A 12,226-nucleotide genomic window follows, 5' to 3' on the forward strand; every position below is an offset into this window, starting at 1 on the left:
TTGTATCATGTTTGTTGTATGTTTGTTGTATGTTTTTACCATATCTGCAGCGTATTTGTAGCATGTTGGTTGTATGTTTTTACTATATCTGCAGCTAATTTGTAGCATGTTGGTTGTATGTTTTTACTATATCTGCAGCTAATTTGTAGCATGCTTGTTGTATGTTTTTACCATATCTGCAGCGTATTTGTATCATGTTTGTTGTATGTTTGTTGTATGTTTTTACTATATCTGCAGCGTATTTGTATCATGTTTGTTGTATGTTTTTTGTATGTTTTTAACATATCTGCAGCGTATTTGTATCATGTTTGTTGTATGTTTGTTGTATGTTTTTACCATATCTGCAGCGTATTTGTATCATGTTTGTTGTATGTTTGTAGTATGTTTTTACCATATCAGCAGCATATTTGTATCATGTTTGTTGTATGTTTTTACCATATCTGCAGCTTATTTGAAGCATGTTTGTTGTATGTTTGTTGTATGTTTTAACATATCTGCAGCTAATTTGTAGCATGTTGGTTGTATGTTTTTACTATATCTGCAGCTAATTTGTAGCATGTTTGTTGTATGTTTTTACCATATCTGCAGCGTATTTGTATCATGTTTGTTGTATGTTTTTACCATTTCTGCAGCGTATTTGTATCATGTTTGTTGTATGTTTTTACCATATCTGCAGCGTATTTGTATCATGTTTGTTGTATGTTTGTTGTATGTTTTTACCATATCAGCAGCTATTTGTAGCATGTTGGTTGTATGTTTTTACCATATCTGCAGCGTATTTGTATCATGTTTGTTGTATGTTTTTACCATATCTGCAGCTATTTGTAGCATGTTGGTTGTATGTTTTTACCATATCTGCAGCTAATTTGTAGCATGTTGGTTGTATGTTTTTACCATATCTGCAGCGTATTTGTATCATGTTTGTTGTATGTTTTTACCACAACAGCAGCTATTTGTAGCATGTTGGTTGTATGTTTTTACTATATCTGCAGCTAATTTGTAGCATGTTGGTTGTATGTTTTTACTATATCTGCAGCTAATTTGTAGCATGTTGGTTGTATGTTTTTTACTATATCTGCAGCTAATTTGTAGCATGTTTGTTGTATGTTTTTACCATATCTGCAGCGTATTTGTATCATGTTTGTTGTATGTTTTTACCATATGTGCAGCGTATTTGTATCATGTTTGTTGTATGTTTGTTGTATGTTTTTACCATATCAGCAGCTATTTGTAGCATGTTGGTTGTATGTTTTTATATCTGCAGCATATTTGTATCATGTTTGTTGTATGTTTTTACCATATCTGCAGCGTATTTGTATCATGTTTCTTGTATGTTTGTTGTATGTTTTTACCATATCAGCAGCTATTTGTAGCATGTTGGTTGTATGTTTTTACTATATCTGCAGCTAATTTGTAGCATGTTGGTTGTATGTTTTAACCATATCTGCAGCGTATTTGTATCATGTTTGTTGTATGTTTGTTGTATGTTTTTACCATATCAGCAGTGTATTTGTAGCATGTTTGTTGTATGTTTGTTGTATGTTTTTACCATATCTGCAGCGTATTTGTATCATGTTTGTTGTATGTTTGTTGTATGTTTTTACCATATCTGCAGCATATTTGTATCATGTTTGTTGTATGTTTTTACCATATCTGCAGCTTATTTGAAGCATGTTTGTTGTATGTTTTTACCATATCTGCAGCGTATTTGAAGCATGTTTGTTGTATGTTTGTTGTATGTTTTTACCATATCTGTAGCTTATTTGAAGCATGTTTGTTGTATGTTTTTACCATATCTGTAGCTTATTTGAAGCATGTTTGTTGTATGTTTTTACCATATCTGTAGCTCATTTGAAGCATGTTTGTTGTATGTTTGTTGTATGTTTTTACCATATCTGCAGCGTATTTGAAGCATGTTTGTTGTATGTTTTTACCATATCTGCAGCGTATTTGAAGCATGTTTGTTGTATGTTTTTACCATATCTGCAGCGTGTTTGTAGCATGTTTGTTGTATGATTGTTGTATGTTTTTACCATATCTGCAGCGTATTTGTATCATGTTTGTTGTATGTTTGTTGTATATTTTTACCATATCTGCAGCGTATTTGTATCATGTTTGTTGTATGTTTGATGTATGTTTTTACCATATCTGCAGCGTATTTGAAGCATGTTTGTTGTATGTTTTTACCACATCTGCAGCGTATTTGAAGCATGTTTGTTGTATGTTTTTACCATATCTGCAGCGTATTTGAAGCATGTTTGTTGTATGTTTTTACCATATCTGCAGCAAATTTGAAGCATGTTTGTTGTATGTTTGTTGTATGTTTTTACCATATCTGCAGCGTATTTGAAGCATGTTTGTTGTATGTTGTATGTTTTTACCATATCTGCAGCGTATTTGTATCATGTTTGTTGTATGTTTTTTACATGTGAAATCACAGGGCAGAGATCTACCATCTTGCCACGTTAGAGAGGCGGAGGAGGCGGGGCAGAGCGAAGACTATCCACACGGTTGAATAAGCTCGACGCCTCTTTAATTTGACTGGTCCGTGAATTCTCCCGCCCCGCCTATCTTTGTGTATCAGGGCTTTCATTGGCCGAGAGAGCTGTCAATCAGAAGGAGGCGGTGTTCGTGTGAGTCTGAGTTTTATGAGGCAGGAGGCAAAGATTTGATTTCTTTCTGACTGCTGCAGTGCAGGCTTCATCCACCTCCGTTCATCCACCGTACCTACACAGGTGAACCAGCCCACTTCACAGACTCGTCATGGCTTCAAAGAAGAACGCCAAGGTGCACGTGAAGCCCAAAGGTGCGTTGCAGCTCTTTCCTCTGTCTTCTTGTATGGCAGTAATGGAGAAAGCCTCCAGCTTTCACTGGCAGGCCTCGTTAGTTAATTGAGGATCAGGCTGTTGTTGTACTCAGAGCTCTCATGGCTAATGCCAGAGCTGGTCGGTTCTTCCTCTGTCAGAGGGGTGTGTTTGGTCGTAACGTTGTTCCCGTCTGCTGTATTGTTCGTGTTTACACATTTTAATTCAGGCTCAGTCTTTCCTACATGTTTGCATGAACACGTCAACCTAGGACTCTGTTATCGGCCCATATGCACCGGGTCGCTGCCACCGTTAGAGGTGTATTAAAGCTGCTCCTATCAGCCTGTACTCCGGGAATACTCGCTGTTCATGGATCTACCAGCTGCTTATCTGCTGGCCGACAATGGCGACTCCAGCTCACTGGGATTAAACTGAAGCACGGGCTCTCACGACACGCACAAAGTTAGCCTCTCTGTGCGGGTTTGACGTCGCAGCTTTCGCCTGTAGGCCTCATGTCTGGCCTGAAATGACGGTAGATCACCGGAGAACTTCAGGCAGAGTTGGAGCTTCATGTGCACCGAGGGGCGCCAGGCACCCCGCCCCCATTCAGATGGAGTCCTTTTCTAAATGCTCACGTGTCAATATGAGGTCTCGTGGGTGGGGTTCTACGTGGCTCCTGGGGGGCTCCGTTAGTCCCCAGCCCCATCCTCCACAGCTCCTTTGTTGTTTAGGCTCCATTATGGAGAGTCCTTCGCGCGCGACTCCAAACAAACGTTGCATAATGTTGGTGAATGCTAAATAAACCGACCTGCTGTTAGCATGCTTTAACACCGGCCTCACGGCCTTTAAAGCTGACGCTGAAATACAACCATGCCGAATAAAGTCTAGGGTTTTCTCCACGTCTGTTTGGGGTCTACAGTTTGGGTTCCATGCAGACACGTGGCTGTGAGAACCCCCACAGATCCAGTACTGTACTGGTTTAAAGCTGAGTGTGTGGGAAACTAGGGTACAGTCTGTCCTTTACCGAACACGCCACACTGAAGTCCACGCATGCACGATAAAACTGTTGAAAGCACACAAACGTGGGCTGGATTCTTCATAGTCCTCCGAATAGTCGACCATAAGGGGGCTCGGTTCTGGTCTGGGTGCACCTGAACCGGCACGCGCTTTAGTGGAGGGGAGAGAGTGACGGGGCCAAGAAAAGTGCCTCTAAGAAATGCATCCATCCCATGATTGTAGCTTCATGTGTGAGTCTACATGTAGCAGACCAAAGTTCAGATGGTCGACGGAGAAGCTCAGAACAAAATGTTCAGGTTTGTGTCTTTCCCTGGCCCCGCCCACCACCGCCGGGCTGTATGCATGAATATATCAATGACTCTCTGCTGCTCTTAGAATAAGACAAAGGACGTAGAAATTACATTATCTGACCTTCTAAAGAGGCTGTGATTTCAGCCCGCATTCATAGATTTTCTATGTTTATAAGGTTACATAACCCAGCATCATGGCTGCTCAGAAAGCTGTCTGTCTGAGCGAGCCCAGCTCTACACTACCGGTCCCATCATAGGCCAAAATTATTCATGTGAGGGCTGAACAGTTTACATTATCTTATTCTGCTTTTTCCCTGCAATATCATGATTTAATGTGCTATTATTTTAGAGCTCCTTATCTTATGTATTTCTCAACAAACAAGCAATAGATCACTGATCATAAACTGGTGGCCCGGGGGCCCAAATCAGGCCCCCCTAAGTTTCCTGTCCGGCCCCCAGAAGATCATTAAAGTCAGAAAAGCAGGAAATGAAAATCTTTAGGTTTTAAGAGTGTCTTTTGACTCTAAATGTCTGCATCTGTTAAATCTATCCCAAAAGCAATAAATATTCAAATAGTTTTACAATAACTTCACATTTGATCTGTTTTTACAGAAAAATTCACTCGTCAGCCATTAATAGAAAATAAAAAAAAGGGGTTAAAACCAGCAAAAATGGTGAGTTAAAGTGTTGAAAAGGGGTTAAAGAGTGGCAGAAATGAGCGATAGGCATCCAGATGGGTTGTGGAGCGGCACAAATGGACAAAAACTTGCAGGAAAAGTGGTGATAAGAGGTTGAAATGTGGCAAACCGTTAGTTCAAAAAGAAAAAAGGAGCGAAAAGTATATCAAAATGGGTTAAAAGTGGCAAAAATGGTGAAGAAAGTAATGAAAAGTGGCAAAATATGGATAAAGCAATGGCATAAAAGGGATAAGACGAGCAAGAAAGGTGGTTTAAAGAGTTAAAGAATGACAAAAAATGGATTAAAGAGGGAAAAAGTATCAAAAGTGGGTTAAAGGTGGCGAAATGGTGCAAAAATAGCCGATGACAAAGTAGTGAAAAGGCGGGAAAGTGGGTGATAAAATGACAAAGTGGCAAAAGTGGGTTAAAGGTGGCAAAAAATCACAGAAATATCAGAATGAAGCAGTGAAGTAGTGAAAAGAGTGAAACATGAGTTTGGTGCTAAATCATAAATGTTGAGGGTCTGTTCTCTGGGATTTTCAGCAGCCCGGCCGATCCTGTGGGTCTACGGCATTATAGATCAGGATAGATCTCACTGGTAATGCCTAAAAATGTCCAGAGTTTGGAAAGAAAATTCTAATAAAATAATGTTAATCAGAACACAATACTGATTAAAGTTTTCTTTATCTGGAAGTCCGGGCCCAGAGACTCTGTCAAGACCAAATCTGGCCTTGTGCAGATGCACTTGATGACCCCTGAGACGGAGCAGTCTATATCAGGGGTGTCAGACTGGACCACAGCAGGGGACGGATTCTGGATCCAGGACTAAACTGAGGGCCTAACAGGGTCACCTTTTTAACCAGAAACTGTCAACCTCATTTCACCAGTTTTAAAATATAAAAAACATATCACTGAAAATAAACAATTTTAATGTTTAAAAGTTAAAAAGATTAAAATGTTTAAAGACTCATGATCTGAGAAAAGCCAATTTATTAGTTCCAAAAGGTCAAAACATAAAACTGAAATTGAAAAATGTTTTTTTTTAAAGGCAAATCTATTAGAAAGAAAGTCAAAATCATGAGTTTAAAAGGTCAAAATATGATTTAACATTTTAAATTGTGAGTCTGAAAGGTCAAACTATGGGATTATGAAGTCAAAGTCTGGAGTTTAAAATATGAGATAAACTACAAAATAATTGGTTAAAAAGGTCAAAATATGACTTAATATTAGAAATATGAATCTTATAGATTAAAATATTCTATGAGAAGTCAAAATTATGAGTTGAAATTCTAAAAGTATGAAATAAAAAGTTAAAATCCTAAGTTTGAGTCCTGATTGTGTGATGCTAAATTGAAAATATAAAATGAAAACACATAGAACTTGTTTTCCCACATTCCTGACTTCTTATCTAAATATTTTTACTCCTTCCTTTTTCAGATTTGATGACTTAACAAGGAAATCTTAAATCATCAGGATACATTCACATTTTTATACTTGAGGAAATCTGCAGACCTCAGACTGATGGACCAGTTAGAACAGAAATATCAGATCATCCTGCGGGCCGGATTTAACTCTTCCACGGGCCAGATTTGGCCCCCGGGCCTTGAGTTTGACACCTGCATTCTCTATTATAACCAACACATTTTTAGGTAGATTAAACTAAGACTGAAAAATTAAATATTTCATTGCTTTCATTTTGACTCTGCAAATTTGATATGAACTGTTGTATTAAAGGGAATGATCATTTTTTATAACTCTTATATTAAACAAGAAAAACATACAAAAATGAAGAAAATAGGAATTTTTTTGTGGTTCTCTAAAAATATGGCACTAGAACACGGGTGTCACAAGATCGGCCCACAAGATCGGATCATATTAGTATTCTAACTGGTCCACCAGTCTGAGGTCTGCAGATTTCCTCCAGTATAAAAACATAAACATCTACATGATTATTGAAAATATCCTTGTTAAACCATAAAAATGTGAAAAAGTAAAGAGTAAGAAAGATGTCATCAAAAGTCAAGAATGTGGGGAAAGAAATTCATTTTTTATTTTTATATTTTCAATTTTGCATCTCATGATTACAACTCAAACTTATCTTGACTTTTCATTTCATGCTTTGACCTTTTCAACTCAGAATTTGGACTTGATGTCACATTTTTATCTTTAAGATTTCCAATTTTAAATTTAAAGTCAGATTTTGACATTGATCACTCTAATTTTGGCTTTTTAATACCATATTTTCACTTTTCAAAACATGATTTCATTTGTTTTCTCATATTTTGACATTTTAAATGACTCATTTTTCATTTATATATCATATTTTGACCTTTTGCACTCCCAATTTTGAATTTAAGTCATATTTTTAACTTTTAAGTCATCATTTTGACTTCTAGCTCATATTTTGACATTTTTAACTCCTAATTTTTGGCTTTTTAGTTCCATATTTTGAAATATCAGACTCACAATTGACAATTTTAAGTCATATTTTGACTTTTAAACTTGCAAGTTCAAAATTAATTTCATTTTTTGACCTTTCAAACATATGAACTTTTGAACATATGAATTGGAATTTTTATCTCAGATTTGAGCCTTTGAATGAACTTTTTTGAATTTCCAAATGATTTATCATCAGTGGTAAGTTTTGTTTTTCATATTTTATTTCTGGTGAAATGAGTTTGACACTTTCTGGTTTGAAAGGTGACCCTTTTAGGGCCTCAGGTTAGACCTGGATCTAGAATCTGGCCCCTGCCGTGACTGAGTTTGACACCCCTGCACTAGAATGACTACATGGGATGTAATGCACAACATCTTTGCTGGATAAATCAGGATAAATAAATATTGCACTTTCTGCGATTTGAAAATGTTGTGATTTAATCTAATTTTCGATTAATTGCTCAGCCCTACTTTTGACAAGACAAACGTACAAAAATGATGGTAGGATTTTTAAAAAACTATTCTAGAAAATAATGACACTGGAATGTTTGCATGATGTGTAGGATACTGTCTAACATTTCTGCTGCAGAAATGGTGTAAAGGCACACTGAAATGTATTTAAATTAACTGCCCTGCCCTTATTTATATCTTTTTATATATCTGATTAGAAAATAGAGTCCATTCCTTATGTGGCCACTTAAAAGACTGTTAAGAACCACCAACAGTACTACTGACCACTGGAGAGTCCGTCTGTAATGGGGCATTATCAGGATGTGTTTTACAGCATTATTATCTATGGATTTCTTCAAAGAGTGGTTTATTGTAGTAATTCTTTTGGCTTGGTGCAGCTGGCTGTTCTTAAAGCCTGGTTTCTACTCCTGCATTGAATCTACACTGTACAGGCCCACATCTATGATGACTGTATACTCCTGTTACCGTCTCCATAGCGCTGCAGTACTCAGCCTAGACAGTAGTAGGCAGTGCAGCCCCCATTCCAGTCATGCCATCTTCTCTGCTTATCTATGCACTGGATGCCATGGCAATGAAAAACCATGTTGGAGCTGATGTGTTTGGAGTTGCCGTTGATTATTTCTGGAATTACTGCAAAAGAAACAAATCTTTTTGTGGTTTTTATGCTTCTTTGGTCACTGAACCTCAGACGAGGAAATGTCACCTGCAGACATTAATCCCAGAGCACACACAGTCCACCTGCAGACATTACTCAGTCAGCTGATGATAGAGGACCAGTCACAGAGCTTGCTGGCTGCATTGTTTTGGTTAGGTGTATGCCAGGCTGACTGTGCAGAGCTCATACAGCTGGTGCACTGGTGTAGATTCAACCACCTGGAGATGTAGATCAGGTACCACCGCCCTTTGAGTTACCAGGCTTTGAGTTATGGTCCACTGTGACCAGTGCTCTTCAGCTTCAGCGTTCAGTGGTGTACCCTGGTCTGTGGAGATCCACATCAGCCAGTGATGTGGTTGAATTATGGGAGAAAAAAAACCTTAGCACTGATGATAAAATTATTTTGAGATTTAAAAAAGTAAAAATGGTCAGTTTATAGGCTCAAAATCTGAGATACAAATTCAAACTTATTAGCTCTAAAGGCATTAAAGTCAAAATCATGTTTTTAAAGGCAAATATATGAGTAAGAAAGTTTAAATCATGATTTTTAAGAGTCAAAACATGAGATAAAATTTTAAATCATGAGTTTTAAAGGTCAAAATATGAGATCGATTTCAAAATCATTGGTTAAAAATGCCAAAGCCTGAGAACAAAAAATAAATTTTGAGTTTCATAGGTCAAAATATTATTTAAAATTTTAAATTGAGGATACAAAAGGCCAAATTATGAGATAAAAGTCAAAGTAAGGAGCTAAAAAGATCAAAACCTGAGAAAGTAAATAAAACCATGAGTTAAATGGTTAAGTAGTCTTTAAAATTTTAGAATTGAGGATCAAAAAGGAAAAAAATAAGAGAAAAAGTCAAAAATGTGAATTGAAAATGTCAAAATAAGAATTAAAAAGTCAAATCCATAACTTTGCCTGATAACTGTTAGATGCAAAATCAAGAATATGAAATGAAAACAGAAATGTATTTTCCAACATTCCTGACTGTTTATCTAATTGTTTTAACTTTTCTTATTTTTATGACAGAACAAGGATATTTTAAATCATCAGGGTTAGGTTTAAACTGGAGGAAATCTCAGTTATAATAAAAATATGAAATGATCTGAAGGGCCAGGTACAACTGTTCCACGGGCCGGTTCTGGCCCCCGGGCCTTGAGTTTGACACCCCTGTTATAGAGGGTTAATTTCAGTGTTTACCCACTATTTTGATTAATTAGTCTTCTATTTTGGGATAACAATGCTGCTTTTATCCTGATAATGTAGTATTTCCTCAAGATCTTTGCAAAGTTGACCCAAAATGACATGTTGTTACAGGAAAAGGGAGGAAAATGGGTTTTTAAATGTTTTGTTCCATCTAAGGTCTAGATTAGAACCTGGTTCTCTAAATAGATCCCAACTGCTGCCCTAAACTCTGATGGATCAGGTCCTTAACCACAGAAGTGTGAGCATGTGAGTTTTACCGTGTGTGTGCATTTAAATGAAAGTATTCTGAAGTGTTGGTGTGTTCATACCTGAGCATTCAACATGAATTTAGAGCTGCAACTCATGATCAGACACCACAAGTGACTGATCAAATATTTGACTTCTGCTCTAAGAGACAGGCTTCGAGTAAACACAGAGCTGCAGACAGGTGACTGTAAACACTGGGCAGGTATACGCATATCTGAGTAAACAGAGCTGTGGTCAGGTGACTGTATACACTGGGCAGGTATACACATATCTGAGTAAACAGAGCTGTGGTCAGGTGACTGTATACACTGGGCAGGTATACACATATCTGAGTAAACAGAGCTGTGGTCAGGTGACTGTATACACTGGGCAGGTATACACATATCTGAGTAAACAGAGCTGCAGACAGGTGACTGTAAACACTGGGCAGGTATACACATATCTGAGTAAACAGAGCTGTGGTCAGGTAACTGTAAACACTGGGCAGGTATACACATATCTGAGTAAACAGAGCTGTGGTCAGGTAACTGTAAACACTGGGCAGGTATACACATATCTGAGTAAACAGAGCTGTGGTCAGGTGACTGTAAACACTGGGCAGGTATACACATATCTGAGTAAACAGAGCTGCAGACAGGTGACTGTAAACACTGGGCAGGTATACACATATCTGAGTAAACAGAGCTGTGGTCAGGTAACTGTAAACACTGGGCAGGTATACACATATCTGAGTAAACAGAGCTGTGGTCAGGTAACTGTAAACACTGGGCAGGTATACACATATCTGAGTAAACAGAGCTGCAGACAGGTGACTGTAAACACTGGGCAGGTATACACATATCTGAGTAAACAGAGCTGTGGTCAGGTGACTGTAAACACTGGGCAGGTATACACATATCTGAGTAAACAGAGCTGTGGTCAGGTAACTGTAAACACTGGGCAGGTATACACATATCTGAGTAAACAGAGCTGTGGTCAGGTGACTGTATACACTGGGCAGGTATACACACATCTGAGTAAACAGAGCTGCAGACAGGTAACTGTAAACACTGGGCAGGTATACACATATCTGAGTAAACAGAGCTGTGGTCAGGTGACTGTATACACTGGGCAGGTATACACATATCTGAGTAAACAGAGCTGCAGACAGGTGACTGTAAACACTGGGCAGGTATACACATATCTGAGTAAACAGAGCTGTGGTCAGGTGACTGTAAACACTGGGCAGGTATACACATATCTGAGTAAACAGAGCTGCAGACAGGTGACTGTAAACACTGGGCAGGTATACACATATCTGAGTAAACAGAGCTGCGGTCAGGTGACTGTATACACTGGGCAGGTATACACATATCTGAGTAAACAGAGCTGTGGTCAGGTGACTAAACACTGGGCAGGTATACACATATCTGAGTAAACAGAGCTGTGGTCAGGTGACTGTAAACACTGGGCAGGTATACACATATCTGAGTAAACAGAGCTGTGGTCAGGTGACTGTAAACACTGGGCAGGTATACACATATCTGAGTAAACAGAGCTGTGGTCAGGTGACTAAACACTGGGCAGGTATACACATATCTGAGTAAACAGAGCTGTGGTCAGGTGACTGTAAACACTGGGCAGGTATACACATATCTGAGTAAACAGAGCTGCGGTCAGGTGACTGTAAACACTGGGCAGGTATACACATATCTGAGTAAACAGAGCTGTGGTCAGGTGACTGTAAACACTGGGCAGGTATACACATATCTGAGTAAACAGAGCTGTGGTCAGGTGACTGTAAACACTGGGCAGGTATACACATATCTGAGTAAACAGAGCTGTGGTCAGGTGACTGTAAACACTGGGCAGGTATACACATATCTGAGTAAACAGAGCTGTGGTCAGGTAACTGTAAACACTGGGCAGGTATACACATATCTGAGTAAACAGAGCTGTGGTCAGGTGACTGTAAACACTGGGCAGGTATACACACATCTGAGTAAACAGAGCTGTAGACAGGTGACTGTAAACACTGGGCAGGTATACACATATCTGAGTAAACAGAGCTGCAGACAGGTGACTGTAAACACTGGGCAGGTATACACACATCTGAGTAAACAGAGCTGCAGACAGGTGACTGTAAACACTGGGCAGGTATACACATATCTGAGTAAACAGAGCTGTGGTCAGGTGACTGTAAACACTGGGCAGGTATACACATATCTGAGTAAACAGAGCTGTGGTCAGGTGACTGTAAACACTGGGCAGGTATACACATATCTGAGTAAACAGAGCTGTGGTCAGGTGACTGTAAACACTGGGCAGGTATACACATATCTGAGTAAACAGAGCTGTGGTCAGGTGACTGTAAACACTGGGCAGGTATACACATATCTGAGTAAACAGAGCTGTGGTCAGGTGACTGTAAACACTGGGCAGGT

At 38.6% G+C, this 12,226-nt stretch overlaps 1 protein-coding gene across 1 annotated transcript in view; it reads left to right on the forward strand.

Moving 5' to 3' along the window:
* The first annotated feature begins 2,636 nt into the window (after nt 1–2,636).
* asph (aspartate beta-hydroxylase) overlaps nt 2,637–12,226 on the forward strand; it is a 74,084-nt gene continuing 64,494 nt past the window's right edge. Inside the window, exon 1 of the mRNA XM_041802827.1 lies at nt 2,637–2,806. Coding sequence (XP_041658761.1) covers nt 2,764–2,806 — 43 coding nt within the window. The 5' untranslated portion in view covers nt 2,637–2,763. The remainder of the gene's footprint in view (nt 2,807–12,226) is intronic.

The sequence above is a fragment of the Cheilinus undulatus genome, linkage group 13 (assembly GCF_018320785.1).
Source record: "Cheilinus undulatus linkage group 13, ASM1832078v1, whole genome shotgun sequence".
In the NCBI taxonomy this organism is placed as follows: Eukaryota; Metazoa; Chordata; class Actinopteri; order Labriformes; family Labridae; genus Cheilinus; species Cheilinus undulatus.